This window comes from Oryctolagus cuniculus, chromosome X, assembly GCF_964237555.1.
Source record: "Oryctolagus cuniculus chromosome X, mOryCun1.1, whole genome shotgun sequence".
NCBI classification, from domain to species: Eukaryota; Metazoa; Chordata; class Mammalia; order Lagomorpha; family Leporidae; genus Oryctolagus; species Oryctolagus cuniculus.
The window spans coordinates 108071282-108086837 of record NC_091453.1 but is presented as its reverse complement, the minus strand read 5'-3'; the positions used below and the strand labels follow the sequence as shown (position 1 = coordinate 108086837).

Here is a 15556-nt window from a genome sequence, read left to right as displayed (position 1 = left end):
GAGTCGGAAAAGGGTGGAAGCAGGGAGATCAGTTAGGAGAATACTCCAAGCCAGCCAGGGGAGGAAGGTAGCTCATGCGAGGGGGTAGCAGTGAAGAGATGGGGAGAAGTGAACAGATTCCTAACCTGCTTGGCAGGTTGAGTCAGCAGGAGCTTCTGAGGGACTAGATGTTGAAGGCGACTACAGTAGAATGCCTCTCCACACTCTAGCCCCATCTTTTGCTAAGACCTGACCTAGCTCTCTAAGGATCACACCTGCTTCACCTCTGTTTGCCTAATTTCTATGATGCTTGGATGGAAGTATTGAGATTATTTTTTGCTGACAGTTCATACACATCTCAAAAATAACTTTCCCAATATTGTATTTCCCTCACAGAAGATCTTGAAAACCTAGATGCTGACAAATCCAGCAGTATTAAGGTAAATATGTGGTGCTGCTGGCCCCTCCTTGTGGTGTAGTGGGTTGTCAACATGGAATAAAGGACCGTCCACAAGATATGCCATGAGGGGCATCAGGAATCACTCTCTGTCCACCCTGTCCATGCCCATCTCCTAGCCTCTTCCTGCCGCGGCCAGCCCCTGGTGCCTGAAAAGCCCTGAATGAAAGCCCTCACCTGGGGGTTAAGGCATTGCCTTTGCCTAAGTACATAGAGTAAGCTGCAGGTGCCCCTCAGCACCTTAGTACAGCTCCCCTCGTGAGCTGTGGTGCCATAGCCTCTGGAGACAAGCTGAAAGGGAGAGAGGCACATAGCCCCCAGCTAGACCAAGTGAGAGGCCTGCTGGTGGCAGAGAGGGAACAGATGCCCCCGAGAGGAAGGGCCACTGCTAGAGGGAAATGAGTACTGATTGCAACTACTTCACACTGTCCCAGGATAACTACTGCAGTTGGCTCCCTCATCTCCTTCTAGTCTTTGCTCATGCCACCTTCTTTTTTCAAGATTTATTTATTTGAGAGGCAGAGTTACAGAGAGAGGGAGAGACAGCGAGAGAGGTATTCTATTCGCTGTTTCACTCCCCAAATGGCTGCAATGGCCTGAGCTAGGCCAATCCAAAGCCAGGAGCCAGGAGCTTCTTCCAGGTCTCCCACATAGGTTTAGGGGCTCAAGGACTTGGGCCATCTTCCACTGCTTTCCCAGGCACATTAGCAGGGAGCTGGATCAGAAGAGGAGCAGCCAGCATACAAACTGGCACCCATATGGGATGCCAGCACCGCAGATGGAAGCTTAACTTACTATGCCACAGCACCAGCCCCTCATGCCACCTTTTTGGTGAAGCCTTCCCTGACCAGCAAACACTTGTTGAAGGCAGTAATGCCTAGCCGTCAGGGTGAGATTTAGTCTGCATGGAGCAAACATCTGGCCTAGTGGTTAAGATGCTTCCCATACCACAGTGGCTGGGTTTGAGTCCCAGCTTTCTGCCAACTCACACTCTGGAGGGCAGCAGGTAACAATGGATTACGTTGTTGGGTGCCTGCCACCCTCATAAGAGACTTGAATTGAGTTCCCAGATTTCAGCTGTGGCCTGGCCTAGCCTTGGTTAATGTGGTCATTTGAGAAGTGAACCCACCAGAGGGAGATCTCTGAAAAATGTTTTAAATTTCATCTCTGTATCAGGAGTTCCCAGATACCCCTCCCTGTGAATCTGCTGTATGGCTGTCTTTGTGAACTACTACACAGAAAGAGAATCTCAACTACCTGGAAAACTTTTTGTTTGATTTATTTTATTTGAGGGAGAGTGACAAAGAGAGCATGAGAGACAGTGAGATCTTCCGTCCACTGGTTCACTCCCCAAATGGCTGCAATGGCAGGGCTTGGCCAGGCCAAAGCCATGAGCCTGGACCTCTATCTGGGTCTCCTACATGGATGGCAGGACCAGAGTACCTGGGCCAACCATCATTGCTTTCCCAGGAGCATTATCAGGGAGCTGGATCATGAGGGGAGCAGCCAGGGCTGGCATTTTGCTGTACTGGGTTAAGCTACCATCTGCAACACTGGCATCCCATATGGGCACTGGCTCGAATCCTAGCTGCTCCATTTCCTATCCAGCTCCCTGCTAATGGCTTGAGAAAGCAGTTGAAGATGGCCCAAGTGCTTGAACCTCTGCACCCACGTGGGAGACCTGAAACTTCTGGCTCCTGGCTCCTGCCTCCTGGTTTTGGCCTGGCCCAGCCCCAGCCATTGCGGCCATTTGGGAAGTGAACCAGTGGGTGGAAGATCAATCTCTCTCTCTCTCTCTTTCTCTCTCTCCCCCCCTCTGTAACTCTGCTTTTCAAATATTTTTTTAAAAAAAGGAGAACAGCCAGGAATCAAACCTACCCTCTAATATGGGATACTGGCATCACAGGTGACAGCTTAACCCACAGTACCACATTTACAGCCCACCATCTGGAAAACTTTAAAAATGACTGACCCCTGGGTTCCACCTCCAGGGATTCTGAGTCAACTTACGTAGGTTGAAGCCAGGGCAGCGGAAGTTTTCAAAGCTCCTCAGATGATTTTAATGTACAGCCAACATATTTTATGTGCATTTTTAATGTACAACCACTAAATTAATAGGCTCACGTCAGGGGGCTGGTAGCCTCTGCCCTTCTGGCTTCTTGTCCTGGCTGCACATTTATAGTCACCTGGGCAATTTAAGACCCTACCAGTATGTGGCCCACCTTCAAGGAGTCCTGTTTAATTGGGATTAGGCCCAAGGATGTGTATTAACATTTTCTCCAGTTGGTTCTCTTGTACAGCCAGGATTACCCATGTCCCAATTTATCCCTGTCCTCTAGCATGTATGTGGGCCTACTTCATTGATTTCCCAGTTCCTTTTGAAATGAATCCTGCAGCCCAGCTATGTGCCCCAGCCTATTTTATACCTTGCCCCTGAATTCTGCAGCCATGCCTCTTCTGTATTCCAAGAGCTAATAAAGTTCCACAAAGAAAAACCAGGGTCTGGCCACTCACCCTGCCTTGCCACCACTTCCATGTGCCTGTGACCCTTCCCCTCCACCCTCTGCCACTGTGTTGCTCCAGACCCCACACTTGCTGAGTCTTTTCAAGCGAGACTGGGGTGGTAAGATAAGAGACATCCCTTTCCCCCCTTTTCCCCTAAGACTTCCCCCATTGTTATCTTCTCAGAGAAAGATCTGTAGGGTTTTACATTTTATTTCATGCAAGCCCTAGGAAAAAGGGGAATTTAAAAACACAGCTGACAGTTTTTGTGACCTGGGACTCACGTGATCCCTCAAAATGACCCTAGAGGCACAGCCAAGGTCTGCACCCAAGCCTGGGGCCAATCTTCAGAGTTAAAATGGGGAGAATGAGAAGCAAAACCTGGGAGCAGCCAGAGCCCCAGAGAATAACTTTTTGAGACTGCAGAGCAGAGATTAACACGTGTAGTGCCACAATGGTTGTGTTCCCACCTCACAGGGGTTCCTAGGCATGTCTAGGGTTTACTGTCCAACAAAAGGCAGAGGCCTGAGTTAGTCTTTCCCTTTTGTCTCCGCAGTTTGTTACTCTCTTTCAACGTGACAGTGCTCTCACCAATGGCCACTCTTCAAATGATGACACTTCAGGTACAGAATAGATTTCATTTTATAACACAGCTCACAGTTACATCATTTGGAAAACAAATATTTTGTTATTCATTTCTCTGGAGTGTTGACTCCTGCTTTGCAGCACTTGCATCCACCACCAATATGGGTTGAAAGACTGTTAACTGTCGCTCCCCCTCTTCGTGGAGGAGCAACACTGAACCCTACGCTGTTCTTTCGTCTGCTCGGCCCTCCCCGGGTTTGCTGCTGGTTCTTCCCGGGTTGGCTACTATCCCTTCCACCTCCGTGGAAGGGCAGTTCCCCCTGGCCGCATTCCCCACTTCCGCAGGGGAGCGGCACACCGCCGGCCGGCTCTCTCGGGGGCTGCACGGGTTCCCTTAGATGTTCCCCATAGATGTTCCTGGTGCATGCCGTCTCTCTCCTCCTTTATAGTCCTCCTCCGCCAATCCCAACTCGGCTGAGTACGCTGCTCTCCAATCAGGAGCAAGTCCTACAGTTAATTGGTTGAACTGGAGGCAGCTGTGCGGAAGCTGTTTACTTCTCTCCCAGCGCCATATTGTGGGAGAGCAGATGCATAGAATAAGTCCTAATTCGAGTAACTTAGTCCAGTCCGGATTGCTCCCCACAGTTAACACAGTGTGTGTGAACAGATTGCCATCAGCAGGTTATTATGCAGTTCTCAGACTTGAACCTCACAGCAGAGGAGAGCGTCACACAAGTGAAGGAGCTCACCATACCATGCTTCCTTGGCAAGGCCTCACGTCTGTCCCAGAACAGAGACTGGAGGGAAATGACTTGCTTGAGGTTGAATGGCCTTGCAAATGGCAGAGCTGGGGCCCACACCTTGCAGGGTGTGTGGCTGTCTTTCCACCAGCCTAGGCTATAGCCAAACACGCTGTGGCCCAAAATTGGAGAGGCTGCAGAATTCAGGGGCAAGGAGCAAAAGATCCCACCTAGGGTCCCAACCACATGTCCAGTCAACAAAGTAAAATCACATTCTTTTGTGCCCTCATTTGCACAGGGACACCTCCTCCCAGCCTCTGCATGCTGCACAACACAGAAGCTCGCGGGCAGCCATTAGAGAGTCAAACCACCCAGTTTTACTCTGATAAGGGCTTTGGGGGAAAGAAATGCACAAATGGCCAACTTTGTACTCAGATGCTCACAATAAAAAGGCCCACAGAAGGGAATTTGTTAAGAATTACAATGCTACCTGTTCATAAAACCCACAAGAAAAGGAGGACTTCCGGACCAGCGCATGCTCATTAGAGCCAATAGTGTTGTTTTGACAAGTCCGGTTTTAGCGGGACTCTGAATCGGGCCACAGTGTGAAGTGACTTTCCCTGGCACGTAGTGTGCATCACGGCCCATTCACTTTGGCCGTAAATGCCCCAGGCTTGTCTCTGCACAGATCCCAGTGGCAGCCCACCACTCTTCCCACAAACTGATCAAAGCAGCAGCAGAGACACTGTCAGAGATGTGGTCTTACCCAGCTGGCTTTATTGTATCCTGATGGCTGACTCTCCTACTTCCCACACATTGCGAACGCCACACCTACTGCTTCATTTCCCTTTTCAGCAGTTTGCTGTGAAAGGACAACTTGGCTTCGCTGAGCTTCTCAGGCACAGCTCCGCGTGTGCTATGATCTAGGATGCCAGCCACCTGCCAATCTTGAGCAATATGCTGAATCCATGGTGACTGCAAGTTAGGGACAGTGTCTCAAAGTGTCATCTGGGGTGTTTGCATCAGGATCACCCAGGGTGCTAACTAGCAATGCTCATCCCCAGACACGCCCAGTTACCGTCTCTGGGAAATGGTGTCCAGGCAGGTGCATTTTTACAAATTCCCAAATTTCAAAAACAAAGCTTCAGTTTTCCCTCAGCAATGAGATTTTCTGAACATGATCCTGCAGCACAAGCTTAGTCCCATGACTCATAGTCTCTGTGTTATGTATTACGACTATAGATCGCCCTCACTCGGGCCCTTGCTTTTGCCCCCTGCAGATTTTGGCATTTTCCTTATCAATTTCTAGTTCATTTTTAAAATTCCCAGCATATTCCAGTGCTGTATTATTCCTTCAAAAGCTAAACCTTTCCCCCTTCATTCATAAGGTGTAAATTTGCTGCCACCTTAGCTTAAACCCCAGATGCTTGAGGTTCCAAGGTTATATCACTGGAGAAAATAAAAACTAGGTAAGCATGGGAAGTATAAAAGAAGTCTTTTACCAGGAATAAGAAAGCATATGTTTTATTACCCTACTGTCTTTAAAAAAAAGATTAATTTACTTTATTTGAAAGTCAGAGAAAGAGACAAGAAATCTTCCATCCACTGGTTCACTCCCCAAATGGCCACAATGGCCAGGGTTCAGTCAGACTGAAGCCAGAAGCCAGGAGCTTCTTCCAGGTTTCCCATGTGGGCACAGGGGCTCAAGCACTTGGGCCATCCTCTGCTGCCTTCCCAGATGCATTAGCAGGGAGCTGGATTGGAAGTGGAGCAGCCAGGACTTGAAACAGCATCCATATGGGATGCTGGCATCAAGGGCAGCAGCTTAACCCACTAGGCCGCAACGCCCACCCCACCTGCTGTCTTTGCATGGGATAGCACATCCTGCCATGAGGCATCAGCAGCAGATAAAGGTTTCTCTCTGTCCTTACAGATACAGCCATCACTTTGTTAACACGAAGTGCCATATGCTCTTAAGAGCTCTATACGTAAAACTAGTGGTGCAGAAAAATGGGTTCAAATGGAGACTCTTATTGCCACACAAGTCCTTTATAGCTCACACAACAAACTGGTCACTTGAGATCAGTTAACTGAAAATTTAGCCCAAGTGAGAACGATGGGCCTTTTGAACACATTGCTGCTTTTACCTGGAATTCTGAAATGAGTGTCCACACTCCAGAGTTGAAAGCTACCTCTTCACATGGAATTAGCTCATTAGGATTTTTTGATTTATTGATTGATTTTTTTGGACAGCCATCTGCTAGGTTGGAGAAGGCAGGCTGTAGAGTTGGTTCAAGAAGCATGGTAGGGGGGAGTGTTGTGCCATAGTAGATTGGGCGTCCATCTGTGACGCCAGTATCCCATATGAGCACCAGTTCAAGTCCTGGCTGCTCCACTTCCACTCCAGATCCCTGCTAATGTGCCTGGGAAAGCAGCAGAGGATGGCCCAAGTAATTGGGTCCCTGCCACCCACGTGGGAGACCTGGAAGAAACTCCAGGCTCCTGGCTTTAGCTTGGCCCAGCCCTGGTAGTTATGGCCATTTGGGGAATGATCCATTGAATGGAAGATTCATTCTCTCTCTCTCTCCCCTGCTCCCCCCATCTCTGTCTCTGTCTCTTCCACTCTCTGTAATTCTACCTTTCAAGTAAATTTTAAAAAATCCTTAAAAATAAAAAAGAAGCATCAGGGTACAGAGAGGACAATGCTGGCCCTATTGCCAGTTTGCCCACTGCTACCCATGTGGCCTTAGATGAGGTGACCTCGCTGACCTCCCCTGCTTCCTTCATAGGGATGTCAGAAGGAAGCAACAAACTCCTTATGAAAGCACTCTGAAAGCCATGTTATTCCGTAAATGCTGCTTTTCTGAGTCCTAAATTCTCAGTCCCCTAGCACCACAGCAACAACTGGAAATAGTGTCTGTAACTCTTTCGGTCTGTTCACAGACAGTATGCCCAGTACTTCCAGACAAGGCTCTGAAGTAAGGAAGAACATATCAACAGCTTTGTCAAAGATGTTTTCAAGACCTGATGTCAATGCCAAGCCCTGGTTTCGGTCACCACCCCCTCCCTCTCCTCCCCCCTCCCCTGACCAGTACTAAAGCTGAATCTGCTGTCTCTGGCATCACAAGGATGCTGACCTACCAATAAATGCTTCTGAAGCACGACATGCAGTCTGTCCCACGTGCTGATTCTTATAGTACTGAAGGTAAGTGCAAAGTACAAAAGGCAGCTGGGGAACAGAAAGGTTTGATAGATGCTTCTGCTGAGCACTCTGGCAGGAGAAGAGGTGCTATGGCCGGCACCGCGGCTCACTAGGCTAATCCTCCGCCTGCGGCACTGGCACCCCAGGTTCTAGTCCCGGTCGGGGCGCCAGATTCTATCCCGGTTGTTCCTCTTCCAGGCCAGCTCTCTGTTGTGGCCCGGGAGTGCAGTGGAGGATGGCCCAAGTGCTTGGGCCCTGCACCTGCTTGGGAGACCAGGAGAGGCACCTGGCTCCTGGCTTCGGATCAGCATGGTGCGTCAGCCGCAGCGCGCCGGCCGCAGCGGCCATTGGAGGGTGAACCAACAGCAAAGGAAGACCTTTCTCTCTGTCTCTCTCTCTCTCACTGCCCACTCTGCCTGTCAAAAAAAAAAAAAAAAAAAAAAAAAAAAAAGAAGAAGAAGAGGTGCTAGCCTCACATGTAGATGCATCTCCCAGGAAGCGTGGGATTTAAGCTCTGTGCTTGAGGGTCCTGTGGCCTTACTGGGAAGATAAGACTGATGAGCAAAGATGTGACACCAGTAAGATGGAGTGTCATCAAGTATTTGGGGGACTCTGTCGGGGGGAGTCCCAAGAAGGGAGTCGTTACTATGAGTTGGGGTAGTCAGGAGAAGTTTCTGGAAGAACTAGAATTGAGCCAACCCTAAAAGGGAGGGTGGATTTACGTCGGCACGGGAAGCACCAGAGAGGCTTGCAGCGTGTATCACACGGCTACAAAGCATCCCACCATCCCTCAATGGCCCACTTCAGCACTGTCCCATAGAATGTTGTCTGACGATGGGATTGGGCTGTATATGCAGTCCAGTCCAGTCGTCACAAGCCAAACGCAGCTGTTGAGCAACTAGTAGGATTAAGGAACGGGGTTTTTCATTTTGATTTCTATTTAAAGAGCCTCATGTGGCTAGTGGTTAGTACACAGCCTCATGGACACAAGCCAGTTCAGGTGAGGTTGAGGGGTTCCCTGAAAGCTCATTTCCAAAGTCTATCCCAGAATATCTAGGGTGGTGCAGTGACTTCTCAAAGGGGGCTCTGAAGCCTCCAGGCATCCTCTTGCCCCCTTCAAGACACATGAACCACTAAGTGTGGCCAGGGGGTGCTCAAGCTTTCCAGTCATACCCGTTCCCCTGCAGTTGCCAAAACTCAACTGATGAAGGACAGGCCCCAAGTAGAACAACAAAGTCAAGTTAATCACAACCTGAACCTGTGCCCACCAGCGGGCCTCAAACACCGTGCTTGGCTAGAAGCAGCTTCTATAGCAACGCCACTCTCTGGCCCTGTCCACCCAGGAAGCAGGAAAATGACTCAACTCGTTGTTCTCATACCCCAGCTTTATCCGAAAGGCTAGATCAGAGGAACATCCCAGCTATATCCCACACTCCTCAGGGAAGTAGTTTTAGGCAAGTAAATTTCCTTTATGCTGTCCTGCAGTCCATAAAGATTAAGTAAACTTCAGTAAAGAGAAAGGCAGGCAGTTCTATTGCCCAAATATGACCTCCGTCTATTGGCCGCCTTCATCTGCTCACTCATTCCTGCCTGCCTGTGCACACTGAAGCTTGTCACATGCAGCAGCAAACTTTGAGGGTCATTTTTCAAAAATCCACTGTGACAAACGCTGGTCTTCTATATGGTTTTAATTCATTTTTATTACCAATACAGAACACTAGAGCAATAAAGATACAGTGGGAAGGAAGCTGCTCACACCCACCCCACCCACCCACCCAGCTGCTACCTGGTTCTCTTCTCCAGAAGCAAGCTTTATTACTAATGGATCCAGTATTCTTCCCCAGGGAGTGCTTGGGAAAACAAGTACGTTAACATCTGCCTCTGGAAAGAAGTCTGATCGGATAGCCTCCCTCAGAAAGGCAGAAAACAGGGAGGGCAGGGAAGAGAACGGAGGGAGAGAGAGAATGCCAGTCAGTATGTTGACAGCCAGCATCTCCTGCTGACTCTGCACAGATCTGTTTCTATGCTCGGAATTGTGGCTTTGAGTACACAAAGCCAGCCCTCATTTTCAAACATCCTTTTTTCCTAATAAATATCCAAAGATGAGCAACAGAATAGAGGGAAGGTGTCTACCACAGCTATTTGATGCCCACTGGTCAAAATCATTATAAATGCATGAGCCAGTATCTACAGTCCTTGGAGAGGGAACCATTTAAAGAACAGACTAAGCACTACAAGTAACAATGCATGCACAGCCTCGCCTGTAATGAAAGGATGGAAATCAGAATTACCTGAAGGTACCACAATGTACCTTTCAGGGAAGAAATAATAAAATCCCGAGTTGTTCAGAATGTGTGGAAACAATTACTCTTGGTTGAACTATACCGTGCTGATGGTTCTACAAAGGTGACCTTTCTGAAAAGCAGTAAGACAAACTATAGTACTTTTGGAGCTGGCCACTCCACTTCAGGGAATATGGGGCAAAGAAACCCTAAAAGAGAGGGGGACATTTTTTAAAAAGGTTTGGCATAAAAGTTTTCATATCAGTACCATTGATTGTAATGAAAAAGTAAAACATTCCAAGTGGAAGACTGTGGGATACATTTGCAGGAAAGGATGCTATATAGCCAGTGAAAATGACAAGGATAGTGACTATATACACACAAAGAAATGAACATATAAGTGAAAACAGCCCACGAAGTAAGATGCACCCTCTGTTATCATTTAACAATCATGGTATACCAAGAAAAATGCAAACAACGTAGGGATTTAAAGTAATAGTCATGGGGCTAGGTATTTGGAACAGCCACTTGGTGCCTGGGTTCTAGTCTCATATCTGCTCCCGATTCTAGGTTCCTGCTAGTGCACAACCTGGGAAACAGCATTTGATGGCTCAAGTGCTTAGGCTCTTGTCACTCACTTGGGAGACCCTGACTGAGTTCTGGGCTCCTGGCTTCAGCCTGCCCCAGCCCCAGCCCCAGCTTTTTCAGGCAGTTGAGGAGTGAATCAGAAGATGGAAGATCTCTTTCTCAGTCTCTCAAAGAAAAATTCAAAAATAGTGATGGTCTTTTTGAATATTCTTAGTTGCTTGTTAATAAACAAGCTACCTTCTTGAAGAAGCACCATCATACTCCTCAGTAACATCACTTCTTAAGGAAACCCTAACCCCAACCTAAAGTGAGTGGAATGCTATCAAATGCCCTAGCTTCTTATGAGGCTTGAGGAAAAAGGAAGCATTCAGACTGCTTCGAAGGGCTTCTTCAAAAAGGCTAGATCATCTTCCACCATCCCCAAAGGACTCTTCTAAATCCTACAGTGACGAGAAGGAACCACATTTCTGACTGATGTTCACTATACAGAGTGTACTGGATCAAAACTGAATATCCAATGACAATGGCTACATATCTGTATGATGAGACACACTGCAAAGAAACATAACTACCATGTGTCACATGGTTTTGCCCCTTAATAATACCTGACACACATTTTCGATGATTGATCTAACAACCAGTGCATCTCTGATGACATACTATTGGTCATGATTTCTTGAATACAAATGCTTATCATAAATATCATTGTTGGTTAGTTTCCACTGAAAAATATGACCTGCTCTTGTCTATTTTTTTTTTTGACAGGCAGAGTGGACAGTGAGAGAGACAGACAGACAGAAAGGTCTTCCTTTTTCCATTCGTTCACCCCCCAATAGCCGCTGTGGCCAGTGCGCTGTGGCCAGCGCACCGCACTGATTCGAATCCAGGAGCCAGGTGCTTCTGGTCTCCCATGCAGGTGCAGGGCCCAAGGACTTGGGTCAACCTCCACTGCACTCCCGGGCCACAGCAGAGAGCTGGACAGGAAGAGGAGCGACCAGGACAGAATCCGGCGCCCCAACTGGTGCCCTTGTCTATTTTATGATGCAGTTTCCAGTAACAGAAATCAGGGGCCACTTTTTTAGTAAAGGAAGAACTCTGCGATAAAGCCTCCATGGTACAAATAATCACACCCAAAATGATGATGTCTTCTGAGTTGACATTTTCAGATAAAATGAAAGCAGGAAATGTTTGCCTTCATTCTTTGGTCCTAACAGCACCCTGCAAAGCACTTACACACTTCACTTAGATTACCATTTAGACAGCCACTAAGCCATTCCTTTCAAAGAGCTTCAAAACATGTTTACAGAACGAATGGCCTCTACCAGATAAAGATTACTTCCAATTTAGGAGTCAATGAGTTCATGAACTGCCAAGGTAGTTGCTTACTAAGTACATGCTTCAATAAGTTAAAGGAAGCAAAAAAAAAGTCAGAGGGACCATCTTTGGTGTTAATTATGACATATCAAAAAAAAATTGACATATCAATAACCTAAAAAAATTCCTCACAAACACTTCAATGTGACTTTGTTTTATTTACATATTATTTATTTGAAAGGCAGAACAACAGAGATAGAAGTAGGGAGGGAGGGAAAGATCTCTCCTCTGGTTCACTACCTAAATGCCTGTAACATCCAGGGCAGGGCCAGGCAGAAGCCGGGTGCTAAGGAACTCAGTCCAGGTCTCCCCCGTGAGTGGCAGGGGCCCAAGTACTTGAGCTATCACCTGCTGCCTCCCAGGGTGCACATTAGCAAGAAGCTGGATTGGGAAAAGTTAGGACTTGGACCAAGGCGCTCTGGTATGGGGTGCGGACGTCCTGCTGTGCACCTGCTGTGCCACCATACCTGCCCCTCAATGTGGCTGTTTAGCTTTGGGGTCACTTTTGATAATCTGTCCACCAATGAATTCCAACTGTCTTCTGAGAAGTGACTCGTGAAAGGAATAAATAAATGTTCACTGTTCCTCAAAACTCACTAAAACCAATGGCTAGTAGGTTGGTAGTAGCCAGGGCCTGATGCAGGGTGCCTACGTGCCTCTGAGATCTGAGTGCAGGAAGCATAACACTGCCCAGCTACTGACCTTTGACCTGCATTCCAGTTACTGCAGCTGAAACTCACCATCCATCACTGCATTTCTACCAAGTCTCCCCACAGGCATCTGTCCACATGGCAGACTTCAAGTAGGGCCACTCCTGCAACACAGGACTCCTCTGTCAAGTAACTTTCACAAAAAAGATGGATTTATTATTTAATTTTATTTATTTGAAAGGCAGAGTTACAGAGAAAAAAAGAGAGATCTTCCATCCACTGGTTCACTCCCCAAATGGCCACAATGGCCAGGGCTGGGCCATGCCAAAGCCAGGAGCCAGGAGCCTCATCCAAGTCTCCCACATGGGTGCAGGACCCAGGGACTTGGGCCATCTTCTGCTGTTTTCCCAGGCACATTAGCAGGGAGCTGGATGGGAAGTGAAGCACCCAAGTCTCGAACCAGTGCCTCTAAGGGATGCCAGCATCACAGGCAGCAGCTTAACCCACTATGCCACAGCGCCAGCCCTATTTATTTATTTAAAAGGCAGAGTGACAGGAAGGAAGAGAAAGATTTTCTATCTGCCAGTTCACTTCATAAACAGCCACAACCAGGCTGGGTCAGACCAAAGCCAGGAGCCAGGAACTCCAAGCCTCCCACATGGGATGCAGGGACCCAAGCGCTTGGGCCATCTTTTGCTGCCTTCCCAGGCACATTAGCAGGGAGCTGGATGAGCAGTGGGGCAGCCAAGGACTCGAACTGGTACCCTGATGTGGGATGTTGGCATCACAAGCGGTGGCTTAACTGACTGCACCGTTAACACTTGCCCCTGACAGGTAACTTCAGGTCACAGGTACTGTCAGGGAAGAGCCCCCAGCCATTACAGAGGTTGGCAAAGAGCAAATCTCCCGTAACTTCACAGGTACAGAAAGAACACACAATGAGACTTAACAGGCCAGAAGCAGATGGCTTACTTCAGCAGCCAACACCATGAGCAGCAGTGCAGTTTCTCCAGTTCCCACATCTCCCCCCCCCACACACACACACACAGTCTCACAGGGACAATGCAGCAGGTTTAGATGGCTGCAATATATGTTGGAGGTTGTACTGGAGCTGAGGAACCTGGGGTCAAGGTCTTGGGACATTGGGGGCCATGAGCAAACTGGTGCTCCTCCCCTGGGAAGCGAGCAGTTGAACAGTAGTCACCCAGTGGCCACCTTGCCCCACTGAGTTGCCTATGGGACCCTGCAGTGAGAGTTCAGCATTACAAGATGGATAAGCCTGGCCATATAAAACACCAACAGTGTACAGGGTGCTCAGGGCCTGAGTCAAGTCTGCCTCTCTTAGGGCCGGCGCTGTACCACTGCACGTTAAGCCATCCCATAAAGGCACCAGTTCGAGTCCTGGCTGTTCCACTTCAGATCCATGGCCATTGCAGCCATTTGGGAAGTGAATCAGTGAATGGAAGATCTAATTCTTCATTTCAAATAATTTTTTTAAAAAAAGACTGTGTGGCATAGCAGGTAAAACCACCACCTGTGAAACCAGCATCCCATATCAGGCACTGGTTCTTGTCTCAGCTGCTCTACTTCCAATCCAGCTCCCTGCTAATGGCTTGGGAAAAGCAGCAGCTGATGGTCTAAGCCCCTGCCACCTATATGGGAGACCTGGATGAAGCTCCTAGCTTCAGTGTGGCCCAACCCAGCAGTTGCAGCCATCTGGAAAATGAACCAGCAGATGGAAGATCTCTCTCCCCCTCTTTCAAATAAATCAATCTTTTAAAAACACTGGCCCTCTTGACACACATATTCACGTTGTTGGGATATTCTTAGACTGCATTTTACAGCCTTCTTATCCACCCTTCATTTCTCTTCTTCTCAGAGGTTAGGCCTGCCTCTAGGCTCTCCCCACCAGCGCCCCACTCCCCTCACCCTGTGTTTTCCCGAGTCAGTGTCTGTGTAGTCCCACCTTGGCACTGGTTTCTCAGAGAACTCAAACCAGCACAAATGGTGCCAGTGGTGGTCCAGGAAACAGGCCGTGGCGGGGTGAGGTTCTCTCATTGTCTGGAGGGCCTGAATAGCCGCAGCCACGGGGCGGCATTCCACCTGCTTCTGTGATGACTTGGGCAGATGGCCTTGCAGGTATGCCATCTCAGACCTTTGACAAATCTGGGGGAGTAAGGCCTGCAAAGCTAGTGGAGAAGGCAGGCGTGCTCAGCAGTGTGATGCTAAATGGAGGACAGTTAAGTGGCTAAAGATAGACTGTGAGAGCCAGAGGGCTTCCATGAAACCCACAGAGGGCCCTTATCTCCCACAGTGAGGAGCAAACACAGCCAGGCAGGACAAGATGGGCCAGTGCTGCGGAAGTCCAGGGAGATTAAAAGTGCAGTGTTTACCATGGAGCAACTCTGTTCTGCTGAGGTCAGGGCCGCACTTCATGTGCTAGCAGAGACCTGGGGCCCTGAAACATTGGACGCAAACACATGGCTGGACGCCCCTGAGGGTGCTGGCTCAGCACACTCAGCACAGCCGGCAGTTTGCAGAGGGGCCCACTCTTCGTGAGTGAGGCCTAACACTCCCCTGTGCCAGAAGATGCAGCAAGTCTGCTCCCCGCACCAGGCAACCAGTGCCCTGCAAAGCCGTCCCCAGGTCCTGTCCTGGCTATTCACTGTTAATTAGGATTTAATCCCAACGTAACCTCACAGGCAATGCACAGGGCCCAATGAAGAAGGAGGTGTATACTACAGAGCCGCAAGAATTAGCTGGCACCCACTGGCAGGAGTCAGGAAAGTGGTGGGTTTGCATTTCAAGGGTGCTTTGATTATTAAAAGGGCCAGAAAAGCTAGAAGTCAGACTTGGAAGCCCTTTCTCAGGATATAGGATTTAACCCCCTGGCAAGAACAACAAGGGGCAAAAAGTCTACTCCAGTGGCTCTCAGAGGCCTGCTAATGCTAAGCAAGGTACAAAGGCCTGAGCTGCCCAGGAGACAGCAAAGGAAGGAACACAAAAGCCGAGGGAAGTGGGCATGCCAGAGTGGACAGATTATGTGAAGTCCAAAACCTTGCCAGGAGACCAGTGTTGTGGCACAGCAGGTTAAGCTACCATATGATGCCAACACCCCATATGGGTGCCAGTTTGTGTGGGGAGCAGCTCGGACTAGACTGTTACTGGAATTGAGACTTATTCTATGCACCTGCTCT

The 15556-nt window shown here is 48.6% G+C and overlaps 1 protein-coding gene across 5 annotated transcripts in view; it reads left to right on the top strand.

Moving 5' to 3' along the window:
- The window catches only part of LOC108178739 (fibrous sheath-interacting protein 2), a 101839-nt gene extending 94412 nt beyond the window's left edge, over positions 1–7427 (top strand). For 4 of the 5 annotated variants that reach the window (XM_017349849.3, XM_051827510.2, XM_051827509.2 and 1 more), the window contains 3 exons: positions 376–419; positions 3495–3561; positions 7207–7427. In XM_017349849.3, coding sequence (XP_017205338.3) covers positions 376–419; positions 3495–3561; positions 7207–7361 — 266 coding nt within the window. In that variant the 3' untranslated portion in view covers positions 7362–7427. The remainder of the gene's footprint in view (positions 1–375; positions 420–3494; positions 3562–7206) is intronic. The other variant, XM_051827511.2, reaches the window with a different exon arrangement.
- The last annotated feature ends 8129 nt before the right edge of the window (positions 7428–15556 follow it).